This window comes from Trichomonas vaginalis, chromosome V, assembly GCF_026262505.1.
Source record: "Trichomonas vaginalis G3 chromosome V, whole genome shotgun sequence".
Lineage (NCBI taxonomy): Eukaryota > Parabasalia > Trichomonadida > Trichomonadidae > Trichomonas > Trichomonas vaginalis.
In genome coordinates this window covers 23,006,930-23,026,456 of record NC_067207.1, presented here as the reverse complement: position 1 = coordinate 23,026,456, position 19,527 = coordinate 23,006,930, and the positions used below count along the sequence as shown (strand labels likewise).

General features: G+C 34.1%; 13 protein-coding genes and 2 pseudogenes across 15 annotated transcripts, besides 1 other annotated feature; 4 read left to right on the top strand and 11 right to left on the bottom strand.

The window, feature by feature from the left end:
- Positions 1-1,128: 1,128 nt before the first annotated feature.
- Positions 1,129-1,491, top strand: TVAGG3_0387460 (uncharacterized protein; the record flags this gene model as incomplete). The annotated part of the gene is made up of 1 exon (XM_001306665.1): positions 1,129-1,491. The coding sequence occupies one exon, from the start codon at positions 1,129-1,131 to the stop codon at positions 1,489-1,491; it is 363 nt and encodes a 120-aa protein (XP_001306666.1).
- A 491-nt stretch (positions 1,492-1,982) lies between these two features.
- Positions 1,983-19,527: part of a mobile genetic element that runs on past the window's edge.
- Positions 2,704-2,940, bottom strand: TVAGG3_0387450 (uncharacterized protein; the record flags this gene model as incomplete). The annotated part of the gene is made up of 1 exon (XM_001306664.1): positions 2,704-2,940. The coding sequence occupies one exon, from the start codon at positions 2,938-2,940 to the stop codon at positions 2,704-2,706; it is 237 nt and encodes a 78-aa protein (XP_001306665.1).
- Positions 2,989-3,429, bottom strand: TVAGG3_0387440 (uncharacterized protein; the record flags this gene model as incomplete). Its single annotated transcript, XM_001306663.2, has 1 exon — positions 2,989-3,429. One exon carries the CDS (start codon positions 3,427-3,429, stop codon positions 2,989-2,991), a length of 441 nt encoding a protein of 146 aa, XP_001306664.2.
- TVAGG3_0387430 lies at positions 3,460-5,033 on the bottom strand (annotated as a pseudogene). The gene has a single exon. A coding segment is annotated over exon 1 (1,574 nt).
- TVAGG3_0387420 (uncharacterized protein) lies at positions 5,061-5,486 on the bottom strand (the record flags this gene model as incomplete). The annotated part of the gene is made up of 1 exon (XM_051232292.1): positions 5,061-5,486. One exon carries the CDS (start codon positions 5,484-5,486, stop codon positions 5,061-5,063), a length of 426 nt encoding a protein of 141 aa, XP_051102022.1.
- On the top strand, positions 5,532-5,792 carry TVAGG3_0387410 (uncharacterized protein; the record flags this gene model as incomplete). The annotated part of the gene is made up of 1 exon (XM_051232291.1): positions 5,532-5,792. The coding sequence occupies one exon, from the start codon at positions 5,532-5,534 to the stop codon at positions 5,790-5,792; it is 261 nt and encodes an 86-aa protein (XP_051102021.1).
- TVAGG3_0387400 (uncharacterized protein) lies at positions 5,817-6,430 on the top strand (the record flags this gene model as incomplete). The annotated part of the gene is made up of 1 exon (XM_051232290.1): positions 5,817-6,430. A coding segment is annotated over one exon (614 nt), but the record flags the coding sequence as incomplete, so codon positions are not given.
- Positions 8,946-9,779, bottom strand: TVAGG3_0387390 (annotated as a pseudogene). The gene has a single exon. A coding segment is annotated over exon 1 (834 nt).
- TVAGG3_0387380 (KilA, N-terminal/APSES-type HTH, DNA-binding family) lies at positions 11,409-12,236 on the bottom strand (the record flags this gene model as incomplete). Its single annotated transcript, XM_051232289.1, has 1 exon — positions 11,409-12,236. The coding sequence occupies one exon, from the start codon at positions 12,234-12,236 to the stop codon at positions 11,409-11,411; it is 828 nt and encodes a 275-aa protein (XP_051102019.1).
- Positions 12,344-12,718, top strand: TVAGG3_0387370 (uncharacterized protein; the record flags this gene model as incomplete). Its single annotated transcript, XM_051232288.1, has 1 exon — positions 12,344-12,718. The coding sequence occupies one exon, from the start codon at positions 12,344-12,346 to the stop codon at positions 12,716-12,718; it is 375 nt and encodes a 124-aa protein (XP_051102018.1).
- Positions 13,692-14,654, bottom strand: TVAGG3_0387360 (organellar and viral DNA polymerase type B; the record flags this gene model as incomplete). The annotated part of the gene is made up of 1 exon (XM_001287728.2): positions 13,692-14,654. One exon carries the CDS (start codon positions 14,652-14,654, stop codon positions 13,692-13,694), a length of 963 nt encoding a protein of 320 aa, XP_001287729.2.
- TVAGG3_0387350 (uncharacterized protein) lies at positions 14,817-15,305 on the bottom strand (the record flags this gene model as incomplete). Its single annotated transcript, XM_001289004.2, has 1 exon — positions 14,817-15,305. The coding sequence occupies one exon, from the start codon at positions 15,303-15,305 to the stop codon at positions 14,817-14,819; it is 489 nt and encodes a 162-aa protein (XP_001289005.2).
- TVAGG3_0387340 (integrase core domain containing protein family) lies at positions 16,035-16,741 on the bottom strand (the record flags this gene model as incomplete). Its single annotated transcript, XM_051232287.1, has 1 exon — positions 16,035-16,741. A coding segment is annotated over one exon (707 nt), but the record flags the coding sequence as incomplete, so codon positions are not given.
- Positions 16,761-17,171, bottom strand: TVAGG3_0387330 (ATP binding; the record flags this gene model as incomplete). Its single annotated transcript, XM_051232286.1, has 1 exon — positions 16,761-17,171. One exon carries the CDS (start codon positions 17,169-17,171, stop codon positions 16,761-16,763), a length of 411 nt encoding a protein of 136 aa, XP_051102016.1.
- Positions 17,651-18,505, bottom strand: TVAGG3_0387320 (keratin-associated protein family; the record flags this gene model as incomplete). The annotated part of the gene is made up of 1 exon (XM_051232285.1): positions 17,651-18,505. A coding segment is annotated over one exon (855 nt), but the record flags the coding sequence as incomplete, so codon positions are not given.

The following is a 19,527-nucleotide window of genomic DNA, read 5'->3' as shown; positions in this document are numbered from 1 at the left end:
GGTGTGAATTCGGAGGACTCTTCTTCTTCCTCCATTGCTTCTGGGAAGAAGCCTTCTTCTGGGTCGAAAACATTATATAATGTGTCACTTTTCACAAATTATATATGTTTTCATGCTTTGTCACTTTTCTGTCACTTTTCGGGTAAAAACATTTTTATTATTATATATAAATGAATTTTACAAAACCACCGTTACCGTTCTTTGGAAATAAGAGTAGATGTAAAGATATTATATTGAGAGAACTTAAGAAACTACCGAATGGTCTAACATTTGTAGATTTGTTCGGTGGAAGTTTCTATATATCCCATTTGTGCCATACAATATTCCCAGACTCAAAGATTATATGCAATGACTTCGACAACTATATGGACCGTCTCAAACATATACCAGACACAAACAATATATTGAAAGAGTTAAAAGAAAAGATACCTATAGGTAAGATGGAACGTATACCATTAGATAAGAAAAATATTGTGAGAGAGGTTTTGAAAAAAGCAGAATATATAGACTGGGATAGTATATCTGCTAGACTATTATATAGTGGTTCTATAAGAGTTCATGACATTGAAACACTTATGTCAAAAGTTTTATATCTTAACTATACAAATGTTTTCAAAGAGGACATAGAAAAATATATTGAGGGTATAGAGTTTGTGAGATGTCGTTGGACAGAGTTGTATGAAAAATATAAAGACAAGGAAAATGTTTTCTTTATAGTGGACCCGCCGTTCTATAACACATGGGATTTTCAATACCAAGTAGACTGGACTTTGAGAGACTCTTTAGAAACTTTAGACGTTTTACATAACCATCCATGCTTTTACTTTACATCCGATAAAAGTGGTTTAGAAAGTGTCATGAAATGGTTAGAGGACATACATGACTATGAGTTTAGATATGACAAGATAGAATATGAGAGAGGTCCTATAAACCGGAGAAAGTGTCATAACAAAGAAATTTTATTAGTAAGTAAATGTGGTTTGAAATAGGACTACTTGTTTTAGGTTTTTTCCATTGTGTCATTTATTTATTTGACGTGGCAGAAAAGTACAGAGAATATGAAGATGAACCAATGCCTGCAAATGTTCAGTATATGTACTCGTAAGAGATATTTTTATCTAATATTAAATGGACGCACAGAACTTAGCGAATGCACAGCAACCTGGACAACCAAACCCAGAGAATATTCCAAATGAAGTTAGAATACAAACTGCAATGGCAAACTATGGTCAAGTGCCAACAGATGTACAAATGCAAACTGCCATGTCAAATGACGCTGCGTTAGGTTTGCCACCATGGTATGCAAATATGAGATGGAAAGAGTTTTATACAAACCCTGAGGTGGGATATAAACAACTTTATGCAGATGACGCGAACACAGGAGTTGACCCAGAATATGTTTTCTACCAGAGGAGAAACAGAATGTATGAGCTCCAGTTAAAGAATGCTATGGAACTCAACAGGAAACGTAAGAGACTAGGCGGACATTAGATTTTACATATAGTAAAATGGGTTTCTTCAGTAAGATAGGAAACTTCTTCAGAAGAGTTGGAAGAGGTATATGGAATGGAATAAAAACCGTAGGAAGAGGAATTTGGAACGGAGTCAAAAATATTGGTAAAAGGGTAGGTCAGTTTGTTGGTATTATACCTAAAGACCCTGAACCAGAAGAACAAGCTCCTGTTATACAACAGCCTGAACCTGCACCACAGTCTAGTTGGCAACCAAATCCAACACCTCAACCGTATTAAAAAATTATATTTTTACCGTTCGATAGTAGTTGTATATGAAACTAAGTTCTAAGTAAAACGCATGGTATAATGGAATTATTCTTTTTCTTCCATCTGTAGTAAACCATACTTGAAAGTCTGAAATACTTCCACTTGGTGGTTCGTATAACTTTGTAGGTTTTTCGTAAAAGTCATTTGCCAAGCATAAGAAAGAGTTTTGGGCGCCAGAAAATGAAGCATGAACAATAATAGAGTTAGTATACATATCATGTGTACGGAGGCACTGCGTTCCACCGTACCCATTATATGTGAATTTGACACTTTACAAAACCGTTAACATATATTTTACAACACAAACGACAACACTAACTTAACATTAAATATTTACAAAGCCGCCAACCACTTCACTTCACTAACGTTTTCACAAACGACTTCACTACTGTAAAAATAAACGTTCTCACTTACAAAAGTATTGCAGCGCTTCCCATTGCTGTGCTTCACATAACAGCTCATAATCTTCTGACTCACTTTCTTCTTCATATAGGTCAAAATCACTGTCAAAATAAATGTTAGTAAGTTTTGACAAAGCTAATGAAACACGTTTACCGTTTGTATCGTATGCTTGTATAAACTTTCCATTATGCTTGTAGTCATAAACGCTCAAACTAACTTTACCCTTTCTCCCTCGTATCTGATAGAATGTATTTTCACGAGGAACGAAGAACAAATTCTTGAACTCATGACCGTTGTAGTTTGTTATCTCAATAGTTTTCGTCATTTATATAAAAATAAACTTAAAAATAAAATAAAAAATAAACTTAAAAATTAATGATATCACCACCCTCACACGTATGAAAACATAGCGCAAAAATAAATTTAGGTGAAGCGGTGAGATCTCACCTCTTTTTTCACCTCTTTTTTCACCCTAGCCGCAAAGCGGCTCTGACCCTTTAGGTCTGTTGAATTCATTGCTTTATAACTCACTTCCTTTCTCCAACTCTTCTAACTTCTTCCTAAGTTCAGCAATGTTGTCCTCATGAAGTTTAATCTTTCTCAAAATTCCTTCTTTATCTAATGGTTGCTTTATCTTTCTAAACTGAACTCTACCATCCTTCATAGTATGAATGTAAAAACCTTCTGGAATAGTTCCTGATTTAATGTATTCTACCAAAAACTTTTGTTTCATTGCTTCAGTGACTTTATTTGTCATTTCAATCAAATAAAAATTTTAATATTAAATAAAAATAACGTTATTTTTTCAGTAAGGAAACGCAGGAGTTTTACGATTTATTTGAGGAGTAGGTTCTGGTTTAAATGTTGGAGTCGGTTTAGGAGTTGACTTTTGAACAGGAGTTTGTACTTCCATAGGTTCAGGAGTCATTGAAGGTTTTGCTTGTGAAGGTGTCGGAGTTTGTTTAACTTCAGCTACTTCAGTATTATTTACAACATTTGCTTTATTTCTTTTCAACATCATAACTGCTCCTGCTGTAGCTAGCAAACCTAGTGGGAGACCATATCTTATATAAGGACTTGACCAAATGCTATTTTTGACAGGAGCTGGTGGAACACCTAACCTTGGTGAAACTGCTCTTTGCCATTGTGCAGCTCGTAAGAAATATTCAATAGGTGCTCCATAATCGTTTGGTAAAGTTTGTTTCATAGATGGTGAAGGTTCACGAGAGCTTGATGAAGAACTCATTTATAAGCTTTAAAAATAAACATTCATCCTTTATTCCTCACTGTCGTCCGTAGCTAAGTTATAGTCATCTAATCTTATTATGGGGATCCATTAGCACGCACCTGAATGGCAAAGCAACAATCCCTCATAAATCCAATAAGTGGCTTTGGTACATTTTCAGTTGCTAGTTCAATAGGTCCTTTAACAGACAATTTGTATGTTATTGGAGCAGTAGATGTTTGACCTTGCTGGAAGCAAAAGTCCACTTCTGTTGGAAAACCACATAAGAAATGTGTGTTGTCATAACTATCCCATTTATGTTCCACACTACCATCATCCACCAATGACCTCATAACATCTTCATTAAATCCTATCATATCATTGTTTGTATTGCAAGCGTTCGCAACCATTTCATAAAATACAGGTCCATATGATTTTTCGGGTTCTGCAGGCATATTTCCATAAGCTCCCATGGAAAGCTGAAGATATTTAAACTTAGGGTTCTCAAAATTAACATAATAGTTGTCTTTCTTTCTAAATAGTGCCCAAATACTTTTAACATTAATAGGCGTATAAGCTGCTGTAAATGTTGCACTTGAACTATCTGTATTCTTTGAGAATGAACCGTCCATAGGAATCCAATCCATAACTTTAACAGGAAAACATAAAGCCTCGTTTGTATAATGTTCTACAAGTTCTGTATAAATGTTAGGGTCTAAAGAGAATGACTTTGGATGAATGAAACATTCATTAAAATCCATCTTTGTTCGAAATAGTTGCTGGGTTACAGTTGTAATAGTAACTGTTCCACTAGCTTCTACTGCCTTCGTTATCATAGTGAATGGTTCATTCCATGGAACAAATTTATTTGTCGGTGGATTTGAATCTGAAGCAAATGCAACTTTAAGAGTTGGATTGAAAGCAATGATATCATTTACAGATATAGATGTGCATTGTAAGGCGTCGCTACTGAACTTTACTTTAAGCTGAATGTTTCCTGCAAAAGCTGGAATAAATCGAATAGCTTCTAATGGAAGGAATCTTCTAACAGGAATTCTTAAACGAAGCTTAAAATCAAATGATTTTCCTGCTGTAATTGGACCACTAACAATTTGTCCTGTTCTGCATGTTCCCGAATGACTCCATACATCTTCATGTCGAGTCTTTGAGAAAACATCTACTTTCTTTATTTGTTCGGTAGTTTGTGAGTTTGAAGTTATATATGCTTCTTCTCTTGCGTTGTCTTGAGAATATACGATACGACCATTTGCAAGGATTTGATATCCAGCAACTGCATAGAAAGCGTCATCGAAACCAATCCAAAATCCTGGTGGGTTTGTTTTATTGGAACCTGAACCAATTTCTTTATCTACAATAAATTGACCTTCCATTTTATACGTAATGAATGTATTGTAAAGGTCCAACATATTTTCACCAGGAGGTGAGAGATTGAATGTTACCCATGTGTTATCTTTAGCAGTTCCAGGTTGTGATGGAATCTTTGCGTCAGAATATTTTCTATTAGTGTCACCAATTTGAACTGCATTGTCTATGATATCGAAATATGAGCGAATCTGATGAATATGCTCTGCTGGAGTAAATTCGTTTAACTGTTCGTTCTGCATGTATTTACTTCGGATAAAAATATCTATTTACTTCATTATTCTCACTCTTCTTCTTGGCATTCGTGGTGGAAGTTGTTTCTTGACATTTTCAATGAACTGTACATTCTCTTTTGTCTCAACTTCTTTCACTGGCGGGTCAGGGTTCTTTGACTCGGTTTGTTTTTCAATGAAATTCACAAACTTTGCAATAAGCTCTTGGTTCGTTATTGAAAGTACATCTGGCTTCTTTTCTTCTTGTTCTATTGACTTTTCAGTTTGAATAGAAGGCTTAACATGGGCTTCACCCTTGCCATACACCTTAATGTTGTCGCTTTCTGCATTCGCTAATGGAACCTTTCTTTTTCTTACGTATATTTTACCATCTTTACTCTGACTTACGTAATAGAAAGGATGTTGTATTCCTCTGGCGTCATTTAATATAATAGACTCTCGCTCTGATTTTGACAAGCTCATTTTACATCGGTTAAAGTTTTAATTTTGTTTTTTATCTGCAGTCAAATGACTCAGACAAGCCCTACGGACAAGACCCAAGGGGTCATAGATGTTGAAGCATTGAAGAAAGAAATTCGTGAGCAAATTTTATCCGAACTGAAGGAACAAAAACAAGAACAAAAGCCAGAGAGACCAAAGAGAAAACTTAGTGAAAAACAACTTGCTGCATTAGCTGCTGGAAGACAAAAGAACCCACGTTTGCTGGCGAAGAAAGCTAGAGAAGAAGCTGAAGCAAAAGCTAAAGAAGCTGAAGCAAAGAAAGAGTAAATGGTTTATTTTTATCCGAATTAAATGTATAGACAAATACCTTTATCTGTTGCGTTCAGTAGTGAAAACCCTGACGTCAAAATAAAGGGGAACAGAGTAACGTTTAAGTTTCCAACAGACTGGATTGTGAACATAAATGAAGAGAAGTACATTGGCATAACATCTATGTATATAACACGTGCTTTCAGAAAGGTTGACTTTATACTTCAAGTCGAGATAGAAAATGACGAACAGTCTTTAAGCGCCCAAAACATTCACATATACAAATACTTTAAAGACGATACAACATTGTTGCAATGTATGATTTCATTTAATGAGATGTTCGAGAAAAAGTTCAACATTGAAGTACAAACTTTACAGCCTTTACGTGAGTTTCTTGCACAACTGAAGGAAGAAGGTAGTCGGCCACAACTTATAGACTTTCATTATGAATTTAATGAAAATGAAGATGGAACTCATGACTGTCAATTCATTGTATTCTCACCATTCAATGAAGTAGCTAAAAAGAAAAAAAATCCATTACGTATAAGATTTCAAATCTCTGAACCAAATGATGACTTCAAAAATGTTTTCAATTATTATGCAATGCTTCCGAGGAAAAATGAATTTTCAAAGATTGTAACACCTGGCATTTGGGATAGAAAGCAAGCTATATTATATTCAAACTTAAGTAAGGGAGTTGAAAATGAGTTCATTGGTCATACAAGAACTTCACCACTGCCAAATCCTAAGTATTACAAGCTTACTGGCTTCAATCGTGAGTTTTGGATAGACATGTTCCTCATGACCATAAAGCACCTGTTTTGCTACCTCCAGACCATAAGGACTGTCTCTACATTGAAGCACAACTCTTAAACTCTACCATCGCAGTATTGTAAATGACCTCATGGGCTTCGCCCTTGCCGCTAGCGGCTTATTTTTATCACGAATGACCTCATTGCTGACAAAAATAAATGACCTCAGAACTTCAACTTACGAATAAAGCTTGTTTTAGTCGTTATTGAGAAGTTAAACTTCTCGTCAAATGCAGGTGTAGCAGACTTACATAAGTCAAATCCAATCTCTTGACCGTCATAAAGTGCTTTGTAAAGTTTCATTAAACTGAACTCAGAGTCTTTGTCAAATTTTCCTTGCGGAACCATTAAACCTTTATCTTCATCATAGAAACACTGAACAGAGTCAGGAAACATTTCATTAGCGGTTAAAGCAATAACATCTTGCTTCACGCCTTTCATTCTGCAGTGAAATGCAACTTCATTTAAATCATTCGTGAGTAAGTCTATGTAAGTCTTCTTTCCACAAAATATTGACTTGTATGCTAAACTTTGTTTTCCAGGTGTGATTTCTGCAAAGTCGCTATGAAATTGACCAAGGTTTTTACCAATGAGAACTCTTCCATAACGTTTCTCAAACTCTTAGCTAAACGAGGGATATCTTCATTGTAGAGATGCATACTGTCGGTATCGCTATAAAGATGTCCATTCCTAAGTCCTCAGCAGTACAGAATACTTCACACATTATTCTCTTCGACATAGACAGAATATTAACACCAAGTGGAAGAAGTTAAAGTGTCTGCAAATACTTTTCGTTAGCTTGAAAATAGTTTTATCTGAACCATCCAAACCTTCGAACTTCACTATATGGTTGTAGTTTCTGATGGCATATCTTATAGCATCTTTGTCATTTACTATGGTTATTTTGACTCAATAGGAGATAGAATAGTTTTGCCATAAATACTGTTCAGAATGAGCTTTAATTTTCTTGCAAAGGATTTCCTTCTTTCTTATACTTTAACCTTAACTCAAACAACTTCTTTACTTCATCTCTTATTCTAATATCTCTGTTTCCATCGTAATAGTATCCTTGCAACACTTCACATTTGACACCTTGATATTTTATGAGGTCTTGTAATGTTATATGGTCAACATACATTAAACAGCAAGTGTTTGAACTTCGGAACATTAAGTTCTGGATTTAGTTCAGGGTCACAAACTATTAAAGGAAAGTGTCTATGTATTCCAATCTCTGTTATCTTAATGAGAACAAAGAAGCCAGACATAAACTTTTCACCAATGGGTTCCTTTTGGTCGTCATCAAATAAATGTCTCATGAGATACTCTGTGCTTAACATTTCTTTCTTCATAACCTTTGGAATACCTTCTAAAGTATAAAGTCTTGCTATAGCGGATGGATATAATGAAACAGCGTCGAAATCAGCAATGAGTTTCTTTTCGCTCTTTTGTTTAATGTTATCTGACAACATACATCTTCCACCTTGAATGCATCTCGAAATAAATTCTCTTGGTTTATTTGAGAGGTCATATAAATTTCCATTCGGGAAGTACACTCTGTTCTCAAACAATTTGTTAGCAATAGAACAAATACTAACGTAGTCATAAACGTTTAAATCAAATTCTTTCAATATGTCATTGCGGAACTTAACAAAACCTTCTCTTAAAATTCTTACATCTTGTTTGCAATAAAATGTGCTATACTTTTCTAAGTCGAAGTGGTTCTCATCTATTCTGCAACCTTTGATGGAATCTATGTTCTTCATGAATGTATCTGCATCCGGATAAACTTACATGCTTCAGAAATGACACCAGTTCTGTTGTCATTTGCTAACAAAACACTGCTGTAGTAGTTGTATGGAAATACTTCTTTCGGTCCTGTTTGTAAGTTAAACATAGCAGGAAATAGTTTAAGCTTCTTATTTATAACACTGTAAGAGTCTTTTATAATAATTGCCCTTCCTTTATATAAGCCAGTTATTTGCATTGTTCGTGAACCTTTAATGATGGGAGTTCCTTTCACTTCTGTCATATGTCTTAAGATGAAGTTTATATCATAACTGAGGTTATGGAAATATATTAAACTCTTGTCAGGAAGTCGTTCCAAAAATTCTGTTGCACAGTTCTGACCCCAAATGCTTTCACTCACTGAACCATCTTCACTGTCATAACATATGTTAAAAGCTTTATGAAAGCCGTCTGTACTGCACTCAAAGTCAGCAAAGAAAACGTGCTCAGGAATGAACTTGCACTTATTTTTATTTACTTCTTTTGACTCTGCTTTCTTCTTCAGTTGTACACAATACTTTGGAGCATATGTCAAATCTTTAAATGGTGCAGGGTTCTGTTTATATAAATCAGTCGTATATGTGAAAAGTTCTCCATAAGAAATAGGTTCGAAATATTTGCACTCCCACAATGTTTTCATAACATCCCATAGCGGTGTTGTTCTATCATAACGAATTACATATTTATCTTCTCTCTTTGTATAAATCTTCATTTGTTTCTCAATGTTCATTCCACCACAACTTTAAGAATTTCTATATAGTTGCGAATGAAATATGTTGTCATTGGTAATCTTTCGTTTAGCATGTAGTGGTCTTCAACAAGAAGTAAGTCAATAGTTCGAACAGTTTCACATTCTTTTGGTATGTATCTCTTTATTTCATTATGTCTTGAGTCATTGAAATAACCAATGGTAACATTAAATGCTATACCTGTTGCGTCAGAAATTTCTTGTACTTTACTTTGAGGAAAGTCTCTAACACGAATGACTTCTCTCATGTGGTCAATAGTTCTCATCTACTCCAGCCTGAATGCAAGCATAAACGAAACAATTGTCTTCTGTCATAAGTGTTGCAGTTCTTTTGTTCAGTTCATTGAAGATTTGGTAGCGTTCAAGATTTATAGGTAATGTGCAAAGATACTTCCAGAACTGACCGCTTCTCTTCTTATAAAACTTCTTTTCACCATTATCTTTCCAAAAGCTTTCTATAAGTGCTGGGTTTCCTGTTTGCTTAAGAGCTTCCAAAATGGCTTTCTGGTCATTTGTCAGTGTGCTTTCATCTCTATATGGTCTCTTTTTTGGTTTGCCTTTCTTTACATCTGACATCGTTAAGCCTTCATATTCTGTTAAATCATACATCTTTATTTCGGTAAGATTCTTTATGTTTGTCAAGAAGAAGTCATAGTGCATTTCAACAATACCTGCAGCATTTGCTTCTATCTCTGATATAAAGTTCTCCTTCAAGAGCTGATGTAGTAATGTTCCAATATTATTGAGGTTTAACGTAGAACATTCATACTTTCCACCAAGTTTATAACATACCATCCATCTCTGTTGTGAGTTTATTTTAATCTCTAAGAGTCTCATGAAAACCTTACCGAAATGTTTGTGTAAGTAGTCTCTGTTTGGTTCATCTAAAGCTTCGATGTTAAAGTCAATGAGTCTATTGCCTGACTTCACATTTCTCTTCCTATTCTCTTCATCTTTCTTTAACCATCTCTCACCTTCTTTTGGTTTGTCGTCAATGGAACGAATGACATCGTTAGCTTTGCGAACTTGTTCTATAGCGCTCTTAAACATCTCTCTTCTCTGTTGTTTCAGTGTGTCGTCTCTTCTTCTTGTTTCACCAACGTTCGCATTTGTTATGTCAAACATTTCTTGACGAACATCATGTGAAAGAGCTTTACGAGTATGACCAACGTTCGCATTTGTTATGTCAAACATTTCTCTTCTTACTTCATGAGGTATTGAACGTCTATGATATAAGTCAATAGCAACGTCATTTAAAGGAAATGTTTTGTTATTAATGTAATCATGAATTCTATCATAACTTATTGCACCATTATAGTCTTTAATGAAGTCAGTGAGTGCTTTTTTGTTTGTTGCGTAATGCTTTGCAACATCTATATTAGCTTCTGTAAGAAGTTGTTTTATTTCCGAGTGTTCTAACTTAGACAACTTCCGATACATCTTTAGTAGGAAATAAAAAAATATTTTTGAAAAAATTAGATTAGATTTTTTTTAAGTTATTTTTCAAAATAATTTAATATTTTTATTTAATGAAACACATGCAAGATTGCAAGTTCTTTTCATACAATGCTCTCGCTACTGCCATCAAGAATGAGTTCAATAATGCTTCAAACGTTAATGTTATCTTTAACAAGAAGTTTGTGAAAGAATCTAAGTTGGTCAGTATGTCAGACCATTAGCTATCGTCATTGACCGCAAACGTTATACTTCACAAGAGTTAGCAGTAGTTTTGAAACAAAAGAGTTTCTTCGTGAATGTCAAAGATACTCATTATACTGTCATAAAGAACTCTAACATTGACTTCTTCAGTATTGCTATGAATCTTTCCGAACAGAAAGAATATAAGAAGGGTGAAACAAATGTGAAATATTATCCTTCATCTCTGAAGACAATAACGAACAAAGATGTTATACAGAAATTCTTACCAAAGGTTGAAGAAGCTTCAATTGACATTGACGAAGGAAGTGAAATGGTTGAAGAAATAGACCCTGAAGCTATTTAAGCAAAAATATATTTTTGGTTAGTATTCATATGGATATTTTACAACAATTCCCCAATGTATAAACTTTTCATACGCTTTTTCATAAGCTTTATATACCTTCAGAAATTTTGCATAATCTTTAGAAGCATTTAGATATTGTTTAAATGCTTTGTATGTCTTCATAAATTTTGCATAATCTTTTACATGCTGTTCGTTCTCCTCTTCTGTCATGAGTTCCGAATATTCTAAATTCATGTTCTTTCATATGAGATAAAATTTTATAAAAAAAATAAAATTAGCTTAGATTTTCATTCTTCCTCTTTGAAGTTATCGAAATACTCTGTTATTTTTTCCTTTAACAATGGTAAGTCTTCTTTGAATGTAAGTATTGTACAACCTTTGATGTCATAGTGTGTTTGAGGAAGAGTATTTTTGACAATTTCCTTTATTTGCTCATTCGGTGTCATTGAAATCGGTAAGTTTTCACGATAGAACCAGTTTCTGTCAGATTTGTAAATCTTAGCAAGGTCATAAAAGCTTTTGTTGTTTCTTCTGACTAAATGCAACATAACCATATCTTTATCTTCTTCATTTTCCATCTCTTCAGTATATATCATATACTTATAACTCTTTTCCTTTCCTTTTGGTACCGAACGTGGTATTCTTTTCTGAATGCTTTTGTCTTTTGCTTCAATGACTTCATCTTTTGCTTCAAGCTTGTTTTCCATCTCTTCACGTTCTGCTTTATATAGTTCATCTAACATCATGAAAATATAACAAGCGTAACGAGGTGAAGCCCACATTGCAACAGCATTTACAAGAAGTCTATGAACATAATATCCTCTAAAACCAGGAGCCAAATTCTTGCGATTTTCGTACGGAATCTCTACCCTCGGTTTTCCGAGGGTAGCAAACATATGAGGAAATTCTTCTAAAAGTTCTTTTGTCTGTTGGTTTTCAAACCAATGATATGCTTGCTTTGTAGAACGAAGAGCGTTCAAAATACTTTGCATTTGGTACATATCGTCTTTGACCGAACGAATGAGACGTAACTGTTTGTTATATTGTATGTACTCGTATTCTTCATTTATTGCTTCATGGACTATAACTGTTGTTGTGTTCTCTGATGTTGTCATTACTGTCTTTACATACAAAATAAAAAAATAAATAAAAATAAAATTAGCGTTATTTTTTCTGAGATAAACACTATTTCTTCACAACATTAAATTTTATCCTGTATGAAATGACTTTAAAAAGATTATTGACTGACTTCGAATACTATCTCATTGACGCACTGACAGACCCTCAAAACTGTGTTGAAAGTTCTTTAAGCTTTAAGATTGAAGGTACGACGCATTTTGTCTTCACTTACGTATTGAAAGAATATGACCGTTATCATAACGAAGTGAATCAAACACTAATAAAATTTGTAGATAAAAAATTGGTTAACAATGAATATTTTAAACGTGAAGACCCAAACACTGCTGGAGATGATGAAGAATACAGACAAGCTATTGAAAAAAATAACGCAAGATTAGATGCAATAGAAAAGAATTTTAATGAATGTCTTACAAACACGTATGAATATCTTATGCGGTGGGAAGCTAGATGGAAATAAATTTACGTCAAATATGCAATTTATAAAATCTTATGTCGACAGGCTACGTAGCACAGTGGTCTAAGGTGGTGTTATGGAGGGGTCAGAGTCTGTGGTTCGAACCGCGACAGCGCCGTATTTTCTTATTTTCTTTGTTTGTCTTGTTTGTCGTGAATAAAAAGTGTCATAAAAGTGCTCTATCTTCCACGGGAATAAATAAAAAATTTACTTTATTTCTTCTTTATTTCTTCTTTATTTCTTTGTTCCCGTGGAAGAAGGGTTTTGCTGTTTTTTCTCAGCCGAAATCAATGATTTTTTCATTTTTGGAATCCTTAGCGAATGAGGAATCTTTTCTCTCGTGGAAGCTTTGAACAAAAATATAATTTAGGTGAAGAGGTGAGATCTCACCTAATTTTTCACCTAATTTTTCACCCCTTGAACTTTTTATAACATTCGGTCATAACTTCATCAATTTCATTTAAATCACGATTTAAAAACTCATTGACTTCATCTTCAACCGTGTCATCTTGTAATAAGAATATTTTCTTTAGTTTCATGTCAACATCCCGAACAGCACAAAGGATAAAATCATATTCATTTCTTCCGTTAAACATACTTTTTCTTTCTCGTTCATCGTTAAATAAATTATTGAAAATATAAACAGGTGTAAAAGTTATGTACTGTGTTAAATGTTGAAGCTTCACCTATTTTAGATTTTAGGATTCTTTTAGTAAGTAAATTGTTATCGTTCTTTCTCTTTTCCTTATCGTTCATGTCGAATCTGTCGAACCACATATCCTGTATTTCATCGAATTTACGAACTATAGAATCCGTCATTTCCCTGGTTAATGAGGGGTAATCATTATTAATTTTTTCATATAATTTGTCCATATGATTTTCATCGACGTTTCCGGAAAGCATTTAATTAAAGCAAAAATAATGTTTAGGTGAAGAGGTGAGATCTCACCTCACCTCTTTTTTCACCCCAGTTTTTTCACAAGCGTTTTACATGAATTGTACGATGTATATTTGAAATCCTAAACAATTTCGTAGCTTCTATTTCTTCTGTCAGTATGTCAAAAGTTTTAACAATACCGAAGGTTTCTTTATACTTCTTCTTGACGTCAGATAGAAGGAAATCTTCTGCTGTTGGATAGTTTTTGTTCAGAAATTCTAACATGTTCATTTTATCTTCTGCTGGCTTTTCTGCTTCTTTCTTTAAGTCTGCATAGTCGTTTCTCATTCTTTCTATCTCTTTGACTGAGTAGTTATATTTCCTAATTGCTGCCTTACATTTTGAACATTGCGGGTTCATTTTTGCGTTATACATTGAAATAAAACCAGCTAAAACAACTAAGGCGTCAATTTTCTTCATCTCAAACATAGCGGGTCTTATTTGTTCGTTCCATACTTTGCCTCTTCTATCTTTATCTCTTATTTCCCAAACACATTTTGCAACTAATGAAACAAAGTTATCGTAAGTCTTAAATTCTTCAGATTTATATATGTCAGAAACATTCTTATATACCATGTCGCAATCTTTGTCCATAACTTTATGGTTGCAATGAAAACCAAGGAATTCATAATTTACTTTACGTATGAACTTCTTTATTTCTACTGAGTCAGTTGGTTTCACTTCAATTTCGTCGAATTCAGGAATAGTGAGTTTTTGTTGTTGGATTTCAGGCAATTTGGGTAAATGGTCAATAATGTCCTGCATTTCATAAAGATATTCTTCATTTTCTTCATCTTTCGCACTACAGTCTAAATTACTTGTTAAAAGTTCTTGCTTTATCTTCTGGATTTTTGTTTCAAAAGTATATGAAGAAGGAATGAAGTTTTTCATCTCTACTAACATTGACGTAGGATTCATGACTAACGAGTTTGGTGCTGTTGTTGTGGACAGAGTCCCGCCGTTCGCGGCTTGAATTGTTGTTGTGCCGATTGTTGAAATCATATCTTTTATACAAAATAAAAAAATAAAAAAAATAAAACTAACTTTATTTTTTCTATCTTAAGGAAATTCATGAAAATTCAGAGGTGAAAAAAAACAGGTGAGATCTCACCTCTTCACCTAAAATTATATTTTTGGTGAATTCAATAAAAATAAATGGTTCATTTACTCACAATATTTTTGTACAAAACGACCCCAAACTTTTAACTTCTTTTCTGCAGCTTCAAATGCTATCTTAGCGAGTTCATATTCTCTAAATTCTCTCTTTAAATCTTCTTGTTCCCATTGGTCTAGTTCGTATGGAGAATCTCTATAACCATAATATATCTCACGTTCATGTTCTAATTGTTTTTCACACATTTTTCCAACTTCTTCTTCGAACAAAGGTTTAGCATTCTCCACTGTATCTTCGAGTTCTTCTTCATCTAACTTCTCATGAACTTTCTTGTCTATGGAGTCCATAATATCTTTGACATAAAATGCATACTTTACAGAGCACCATTCAGCAACAAAATGAACGAGGTCAGCATGTATGTAAATACCTTTGAATTCATTCATAACGCCCTTAGTAAGCTCATAAAATGCTTGTTTTGAGGTTGAGCCACTTTTGGCTCGACCGTATTCTTTCAACCAAAACTCAAGAATTTCCTGCATTTTAGCACTATTGAGAAATCTGTTTAAATGGTTTAACTTTCCTGCTTCTCTTGCCATCTTGCTCTTTTGTATTAATGTAACCATCCTTGTCTCTACGTAAGACTTCAATACCGTTATAAGTGCCTTTTGTGAATGTTTCACCATTAGATTTGTTCGTGAATGTTTTTGCTTCGACTGACATTTCTGTCTTACATACAAAATAAAAAAAATAAAAAAAATAAAACTAACTTTATTTTTGGTCTTTTGTGAAAATTCATGAAAATTCACGGGTGAAAAAAGGTGAAAAAACAGGTGAGATCTCACCTCTTCACCTAAAATTATTTTTGTCTGATTTACATCTAATGAAAAAGTTTAGAAGAATTTTCTTATTCTTTCTGGCATATTTTTGTCTTTCCAGTACTCCCGCTCTAATGGTCCCAGATGTGTTGGCTTCGACTCTCTCAAGTTCTTAGATGGTATAACATCTTCAACGCCTCCTTCATATCTTACTTTATAAGTGTCATCGTTTGTGTTATAGCCAAGTATTTCAATAACCACTCCTCGCTTTGCTTCGTCAATGGTTTCAGCAAGTTTGCCATTACTACTTTCGACTAATTTATGTCGAGGATAAAACGCAATAGAGTCGTCGGCAGCTTTTATAAGATATCCATTACCTTGCGTAGAGTCTACGATAATAAATTTCGACTTAACCTTAAACGTTTCTTTGTCAACGGTTTGTCGTCAAGAACTACACGAACTTTTGTACCAGGAATGAGGGTAAATTGTGTTGAATTTCTGATATTTTGTGTTTGGCTTCGTTTCTTTTGTATATACTTTTCTTCTTGTTGTTGTGTCATTGAATTTGGTGTATGTCCTGTTGTAGAATGTGTTGAGGAATTATATACTTCGAGAAAATGTTTCATTGTTTCTTCGGTAAAGTCTCGCTCTTGGTTTAAATCTCTGAGAGTCCTTATGAAGCGGTTTATGATGCCGAGTATGTTATGGTTATGGTCTTCAGTAGTGTAGTGAGTTATGTTATGCTTAATGAGAAATTCTGTGATTTCATTGCTGAGGTATGCACTGTCTTGGTCTGATGTTAAAGTACTTGGGTTATGTTCTGCTACAAACTTTTGTAAAACTCTTAACACTTCACGAGTTCCTTTATTTTTCATTGGATATGCATATGCTTTACGAGTGTTAACATTTATGAAGATGAGGAATGGTTTATGTCCTCCTTTTCTGCTTTGAATGAGAGTGTCAAATTGGTATGCGTCAGGAGTGTTGGAGTAAATTGGTAAAAAGTAGTCGTAAGGGTTTATTTTTGTTTGATGTACAACATTTTTGTCAAAGAACCTTTTCACTTCAGCTCTGTTAGTAAATCCCCGACTCTTTGCAGCTTCATTGAACTTCTTAAATGACCTCCATGGATGTTGTTCGAATACTTCTTTCAAGCTCATTTATGTAAAGTTAAAGAGTTTAACCAACTCGTATCCAAGCGTGCATTGTTATATAAGGAGGCATATAATCTTTTCCATTACCTGCTGGGTCTGTAATACCAGCTACAACATGTGTATGATTTCCTGCGGTTCCACAGAAAATACCTGTGCTTGAATCTACTGGGTCAGTTGAAATATCATATCTATGCATTCCCTGTCTATCCGAACCCGCTGCAAGATTTGTATAACCTCTTTTTGTTATTGAATGTGAATGGTTTCCTTCCACAGATGTTCTTCCACTGAACCTATGCATATGTGAAGGAAGGTTTTCAATACCTATTTTCTTTGAACCTCCCATCTTCATTGACTGCGTATTAGTGTAGAATGGAAAACTGTCAACTATTTCATACCATCTACCACCAAATAAAGTGTTTGGATTTATTGGATTCATAGACGTATAAACAGCTCCTATAGGATATATTAAATCATATATGCTCATAACTCTATAAACATATTCTAAAGAACTTATGTCATTAAATACCATTTGGAATGTATCTCCCGGATGAAATGTTGCATTTGTTCCACTTTTATAATGTAATGTTAGTTCAATAGAATTATCCAAGAAAAATTCAAAAGTATCTGGTTGAAGACCTCTAACAAATTCAAATGGAGTTGCTGGTTCACCATTTATAATTTCTGTTGTAAATGTCATTGTATCTGGTTTCGAAAATTTCTTTGTTAGTTCTGCATCCACATAAGTTTTATCTGCTTTCTTATCTAACATTGTTGGTAGTTCATGTGCTTCAAAGTTTCTGGCATGACTTCAATCTACATTTGTTATCTAAAGTTTAGAGTATCTTTTACGCTTGTACTTGGATTTTCTAATGGTGCACTTGAACCAAGGTCAAAGTTCAATATTATGTCGTCTGCTCTAACAGTAGTGAAGGATTTATGTGTATGGTTCTTGTCAGCTTTACTGTCTAATGTAGCTTGAAGTTCATTTATATCGGAGATGTTGTGTTTATGAGATTTCAAAACTTTGTTCGTTGCTTCGAGTTCAACTTTGTCAGCTTTACTTTTAATAGCATCTTCAAACGTTATTTTTGCCTTAACTCTCAAAGTAAATCTTGGTTCAACTAATACACCGTTAACATTGAAAGTAGAGGCATAAATTTCACCGGTATAACCAAATGCTTCTGGTGCTTTAGCTACATCATACTGTACAGTACAGCTTATGTCATAACCTTTAGCACGAATGTATTTATATCTTCTTTCATTAACATTTTTTGTCTTCGCTTCATCACTTCGTGTTAAATATCCATGGTAGTCCGTTATAATCTGTTCGTCTGAAGTTATATAATGAACATGGTTCTTGTCCGCTTTACTATTTAATGTAGCTTGAAGTTCATTTATATCGGAGATGTTGTGTTTATGAGATTTCAAAACTTTGTTCATTGCGTCAAGTTCATTTTTGTCCGCTTTACTATTTAATGTAGCTTGAAGTTCATTTATATCGGAGATATTGTGTTTATGTTCTTTATCTGCTTTTTCGGCTAATTTCTCTTCTATCTCATTTATTTCAAGTTCATGCCTACCACCACCTCCCGAAGAAGTATTTTTCTTCAGCTCTTGAAGAACGTCCACTTCGCCATCTTTGGTGTCAATAATGAGACTTTGTGTTAAAACCTTTCCTGTCTTAATGGATGTTTGTAAAACTTCTTCTTCACCGTGTTCGGGGTCATGGTCGTCATCATATCTTGTGAAATCAGATATGTTGTCATACATTAAACATATCTGTCTCAAAAGTTCTGCTATTTGAAACTGGAACGAAAGATATACAGAACTTTCATCATCTCCTAAAGTCAAGTCTGCTTTCTTAAGTATTTCTTGAATGTATGCAATGAGAACAGAGTACCTTGGAAAATATTCGAACAATATTTCATTAGCTGTTGGTTTTTGGTGGTTCTTCTGGAGTTTCTGTTGTTTCAGTTCCTTCTGTAGGTTCTGTTGGAGTTTCTGCATCTCTTGACTTCAATGCTCTTGCTCTCAAAGACCTAAATGTTAGAGCACCGGGTTTTACAAAGGACTTTATAAATGCTTTAATAGTTCCTGGTAAGTTATTGTTAGCATTAAGTAAGTTCCTTATGCTTCCATCATGTACGTCCATAGCACTATGTAAAAAATCTATACTTTTCTTGTAGTCAGCAATAGACTGACTGTGATTTTTTAAAGATTTGTCAATACCTTTAAGCCAATCTTCATGCATGTCTGATACTGAGCCAAGAATATCATTTGCTTCCTTTAGTGTATTTTGTGCTTGTCGTAAAGTATCCAATCCCGTACGTGCATTGTTTGCTATACGTCTTACAGTATCTATTTGACTCCTTGTTTCTTGCATCCAACCAGATAAAGTTTTAATAGTATCCGAACCATTTGAAATGAAGTTCAAAGCATTTTTAACGTCATTTAAAACTTCTTCACCAAGTACCGCCCATATCTTTCCGATTTGGTATTGAAGAACTCCATATGAAGCAGCTGTTAAACCAGTATTTATAAGGTCCCATATCCATGATTTAGCAGTTTTTCCTTTCCATCCTTTCCATCCAAACCGTTTTCGCCTTGAGGTCCTTGTATTCCTTGTATTCCTTGTATTCCTTGTATTCCTTGTGGTCCTTGAGGTCCGGTGTCACCCTTCTCTCCTTTCAGTTCATCTTTATGTTCGTTATAATATTCTAATGTCATAAGGTGTACATCATTACTGCTACCAGCAACGCCAAGAATTTGTTTCTCATTCATGACTAAATTCT